Raw genomic sequence first — 5,075 nt, forward strand, 5'->3', positions numbered from 1 at the left:
CGCCTTGACCAGGAGAAGCCGGGGTGCCCCCAAGGCCGTGCACTCGGCCGCACGCTACATCCTCGCACCCAGGCGCCACGAGGGCGCCGAACAATCTGCCTACCAATAGGACCATCTGTCGCTGGCCGCGGCCAGTAGCACCAACGTCATTTCACGCGCGGGGATCTCCGGGGCTATCCCAATCCCCGGTGGTCTTGCACCAAGACAAGTGGGGACAGGGAGCGTGCGCCCGGCGGGGGCCGGGGCGTGCAGCGCGTAAAGCGGGTGGAGGCGGCGCGCCGCGTGCTCCGCCCCCCCCGGCAGCCGAGACCGCCCCCCCCCCCCCCCGGGGGGGCAAGGGCGGCGGGGCGCACATGGGCCCCGAAATAGAAAAAAAACCCTTCCTGGGCCAGCCCCACCCTGCTCCCGGGCGCGCGCGCCCATGCACGCGCAAGTCACCGGGTCCGCCTGGGCCCCTCTGGCTCGGCCCGACCTTACTCCCCCCCTACGGCCCCTATACAGAACAGGGGGGACAAGTATGCCCAAGGAAGATGGCACATTTCACAACAATGCACCACACCCGCCGAAGGGCGTGCTTCCCGCATCATGCCCGGAGAGTGAGTCCACGCTTTCCCCTCTGCCTCCGTGCTACGGGCAAACGACGCAGCTGACCTGGCCACACTCGACTGCCTGAGTGTCCCGTCGCACCTCGGCCGCTCGGCTCGGGGCCGGCGGATCACAGACCGCCGACAAACCCGGTGAGCACGCGCGGGGCGGCCGGGTGGCAGTTATATTCTTGAATTCCAGCTCTGTGCGCTTTGAAGAACGACCCTCCAGCAGGACTCCACGCCATGCGGGGAGGGCGCTCCATGGCCACGCGCCGGCGTCTTGCCGAGCGCGACCTGCCGCCGCACCAGCCGAGGTGCCGGAGGAAAGGCCGGAGGACCGAGGGGCGGCTGCAGAAGAACTGCCACCAGCATTGGCGTCTTGACGAAGGAATCATGCTGTTGTTTCACACCCACGCGCGCGCACACATACACATAACCAGACGCAAACACACACATACACACACATACACACACATACACACACAGACAGACAGACACAAACACACACACACACAAACACACACAAACACACACAAACACACACAAACACGCACGCGCCGGGTTCCACGACCAATACAATTGCCCCTCGGGGGAGCAGCATCCCCAGCAAGGAAGGAAGGAGGGACGCAGGGCGAGGGAGGAGAGAAGGAAGGGGGGGGGGGGGGGGCGCATGCACGCCCATCTATGTTTCTATTTACTTAGGCATCCGGAGGGGGACACCTGCCTGCACACCGGCCCGCATACCTGCCTGCTCGGATCTACGACCTCCGGAGGGGCGCGGCACGGCCGCGAGCGGCACCACCTCTGGATCCCAGGGCAGATCTTTGCGGCGGGCCTCCGCCGGCCTCAGGGCAGTTGGTGGAAAAGTGCCCAGGCTTATTGCACCGGAAGCAAATCACCCCACCTCCTGCTCCGCCCCCGCCGCCAGCAGTGTGGCCAGCCCGCGAGGGGCAACTGGAGGAGAAATGCCCCGGCTGGTGGCAATGAAAACACAGCTGCGACTGCTGGTGCTGCTGGGGACGAGACCCGGTGGGCGTGTCGGGGCCGTCGAGGCGCGTGCGTTTGCCCATCGGGGCGCTGGAATCGCGCCAGTCGGGCAGGGATCGCCGGTTGGCGCTTGGGCCATTGAAGCCTGTCCCGCCCCCGGCAACGGGTGGTCGCCACACTGGCGGGAGATTTGAGGGGGGGGCCGTGCGCTCGCCGGTGCGTGAATAGCTCGGGGCCCCAAGCATATCCTATTCATGGCATTCGCGCGTGTCAGATGCCGGGAAGAGGAAAGAGCGAGGGGGGGGGGGGGAAGAAAAAGGGAAAACGGCAAGCAGCTGACCACCCGGAGGGGCAGTGGCACTGGAGGCAGGGGTCGCGAGAGGGCAGGCGGCACGCACGAAACTGTCACTTTGCTGATTGGGCGCCACATCCAGATGCTTCTTCACCGATAGGACCAAGGCCGTGCGGTCGGCGAACACATGGTCAAAGATCGCCCGATACAGGCGGATCTCGCGAGCAATCACATCGGCCTTGGTGTCACGTCCCTCACAAATGGCCTTCATGTCTCGCTCAGTCTGCTCGAGGTCCAGGTGTGAGGAAGGACCAGAGTGTGTACGTGTGTGTGTGTGAGAGAGAGAGTTATATTGTGGTAGAGTTGGTTTTTGTGGGATAAATTAAAAAAGTTTGTGTAATTATTTGGCCTTTGTTTTGTGTGTTTATAGGTCTTTGGTTGGTGTTCTTTTTTCGTTGGAGGGCTATATATGTCGGGCTAGTACAAGGGCGGGGAGGGCGGGGACGGGGGGGGAGCCCGGGGGGGGGGGGGGGGGGGGCGTACCTTCGCGCGCATGTGCGGCTTCGCGAGCAGGTACCCCAACGAGTGGTAGGCATCAACAAGAGCCAGTCCCAGATTGCTCGGGGCCAGCTGATCGCCCGGCTTCCGGCGGATGACATACTCCCGTTGGAGGACCTTCTGGATGTGCTCATGGATGGTGGCATCCGTGCCGATGCCATTGGCATCCATCAGGGCAATGAGCTCCGCCTCGGTCAAGTTGTTTGGCGGGGTGGTCTGGCCACTTTCCAGGCAGAAGGTGTCCGGCTCCAGCACGGTCCCCGGCTCATAATGGCCGATGGCCCGGTCGGTCCAGGTCACATAGGGGTAATACACATCGAGCCAGTGACGCTCGCGAACTTGCAGCCCGCTGGCCGTGAAGGTCTCCTCGCCGACGGACAGAGTGACTGTCGTTTGACTGGCCACGGCATTTTGACTGACGCAAGCCAAAAACCGCCGGGTCACGAGCTCATAAACTCGGCGCTCGCGCTCGGAAAACTCCGACCCCGGCGGCCGAGTCGGATGAATGGGCGGATGCGCATGGTCATTGTTCCGGCCAGCGCGCGGCCAGGTGATCCCGCCGCCGCCATTTGGCGCCAGCAGCCAGCGCGCATAGCCACCGATGGTGGACCGGTCGCCAGCGGGATCCGCCTGGCCCAGGCGCTCGGCCAGCCCGCGCAAGTCAAACCCCTGTTCAAATTGGTCGGTTTCCGTGCGGGGATACGAAATGTACCCCATGTTGTAAAGGCGCTCGGCCACATCCATCAGCTCCTTCGAGGGGATGCGCAAGCGCGAAGAGGCCACCTTCTGCATCTCGACCGTGGTCAATGGGAGCGGTCGCAGTCGATTGACCGGGCGCTCATTGACCGAACACACCCGGGCCTCTCGACCACCGGCGCTCTGGCCAAGGGCCCGAAAGAAGAGCGCCTCAACCAGGCCCAAATCAAATAGATGCCCGCGTCGCCAACGGAAGGCCGTGGTCACCGGAGGAGCCAGCGACTGGGATCCGGCCCCGTCGCCGGGTGCCGTATGCAGCAGGGCCATCTTCCAGAAGGGCTCCGCCACAAAGTGACTGATGCGCACTTGCCGATCCACCACAAAGCCAAGGGTCGGGAATTGACATGGCCCATAGGATACCACCCCACTGATGGCCGTGGGGAAGCGTGACTGCAGAGTGATCGACTGGAGGCGGGTGAAGGCCGCCCCAATGCGCAAGTCCAGCTCCGTGCGGGTTTCCACCGCATCGGCCAGCCGCCGATCCAGGCTACGCAACTGCCGCATGGCCGCGTGGATATCCCGCGGGATGATGGACGAGAAGTGCGCCCGGAGAACGCGCAAAGAGGGGTTCACCCGGCGGCACACCTCGGCCACCTGCGCGCCGATGTACTCGCCCTCGCGATCGCAATCGGTCCAGATGACGAGCGCCTGCACACCGCGTGCCTCGGCCTCCAGGTTCCTGCACACCCGACGGGTTTTGTCATCATCAGATATGCGATTCTCCACCTTCAGGTAGAAGAGATCCGCCGGGTGAAAGTGTCGCCAGGAGCGCGCCTCATCCGGGAAGCTCAGTTCGGTGATATGCCCTAGCACCGAAGTCATGGTCATGTCGACCCCGGGCCGGCCCTCGAAGTCATAGACAAAGTCCATGTTCGAGTTGAATTGGCTTGGGCCAGTGCGCTAGATCCGGGGGGGGGGGGGAGGGGGGAGGGGGGATTTCAGAGGACGCCGACTGCTGTGAGTAGCTGTACTTTCGTGGAATCTGCCGTGGGGCATAATCATCCGGAATCCCGGATCTGGAAGGCAAGGCGCACAGTCTGGTAGCCGCCTGTCGCATGGGCCAAAATGCCGGCCAGCTGTTTGGCGACCGAGGGCTTCTCCGCGACATGGAGGACCCTCATTGTGGCCCCTTGTGTGTCGACCAGCGGGAGGCGGCAGATGCCGGGGGGTAGGTGGCGAGGAGGTCCAGCAGGTGGCGAGGGGGAGAGCGAGGGACGTGTAGGTGGAAGAGGGGCAAAAGATAGGCAGTGGAGGGAAGGGGGGGGGGAAGTAATGGACAAATCCGGGTCCACACGTCCGACACTGCCCGAAGGCTTGAATCTGCCCGGCCCCTGGGCCGGCATGGGGCCCGATCGACCAACGGCCGATCAAGGGCACCGGAGGTGGCGCCGCGTCACATGACAACATTTTCAGACCTCGTGGGGCTCCTCGCGCCTTGTGGCCTTTCGCCCCCGCCCCCGACCCCGCCGGTCCCCGGGCGGCGAGTGTGCCTGTCTCCCAGCCCTGTGCAGGAGCGCCCACGACACCGGCGGGGGAAGGGTGCGCGCGGGGGCCACAACCGGACGTGCGGGGGATAAGCCCCATCATGGCCAGCACAGGCCCGGTATTTTTGTTTCTTTCACAGGCGCGAGGCCGGGAGGAGGACGAGGCGGGTCGAGCGGGGGGGGGGGGGGGGGGGACACGGGGGGCGTTCCGGCGGCAAGAAACCACCTCCCTTTGGGACAGAGGACCGCGCGGCGCACGCATTCCCTTGACGAGGGCGGTAGGGTGCGCGTGGGCCCGGGCCTCTCCCACGGCCCCTTGGTCAATCTGCTGTTGACATTATTGGGCCACTCATACGCCGGGAACCATCCCCCTCGCTGCATCCTCACCACCTTGCGCAGTTTCTACCCCCC

At 64.6% G+C, this 5,075-nt stretch overlaps 2 protein-coding genes across 2 annotated transcripts in view; one reads left to right on the forward strand and one right to left on the reverse strand.

Moving 5' to 3' along the window:
- Positions 1-1,241: 1,241 nt before the first annotated feature.
- Positions 1,242-4,486, reverse strand: H696_00875 (hypothetical protein). Its single transcript, XM_009494762.1, has 4 exons — positions 4,215-4,486; positions 2,410-4,080; positions 1,973-2,149; positions 1,242-1,822 (listed from the first exon to the last, which is right to left on the reverse strand). The coding sequence occupies exons 1-4, from the start codon at positions 4,299-4,301 to the stop codon at positions 1,346-1,348; spliced, it is 2,412 nt and encodes an 803-aa protein (XP_009493037.1). The 5' UTR covers positions 4,302-4,486; the 3' UTR covers positions 1,242-1,345.
- A 279-nt stretch (positions 4,487-4,765) lies between these two features.
- H696_00876 (hypothetical protein) overlaps positions 4,766-5,075 on the forward strand; it is a gene marked incomplete at its 5' end in the record, with an annotated part of 2,437 nt that continues 2,127 nt past the window's right edge. Inside the window, one exon of the mRNA XM_009494763.1 lies at positions 4,766-4,783. Within this exon, the coding sequence (XP_009493038.1) occupies positions 4,766-4,783 (18 nt within the window). The remainder of the gene's footprint in view (positions 4,784-5,075) is intronic.

This window comes from Fonticula alba (assembly GCF_000388065.1).
Source record: "Fonticula alba strain ATCC 38817 unplaced genomic scaffold supercont2.1, whole genome shotgun sequence".
NCBI classification, from domain to species: Eukaryota; order Rotosphaerida; family Fonticulaceae; genus Fonticula; species Fonticula alba.

Bases quoted from the DNA above. Each gene is read 5' to 3' on its own strand.
- H696_00875 (XM_009494762.1), bottom strand. From the start codon at position 4,301: ATGAGGGTCCTCCATGTCGCGGAGAAGCCCTCGGTCGCCAAACAGCTG. The intron at 4,081-4,214 runs GTGCGCCTTGCC...CCCCGGATCTAG, and splicing joins CGACAGGCGGCTACCAGACT to CGCACTGGCCCAAGCCAATT. The intron at 2,150-2,409 runs GTACGCCCCCCC...GACCTCGAGCAG, and splicing joins AGCCGCACATGCGCGCGAAG to ACTGAGCGAGACATGAAGGC.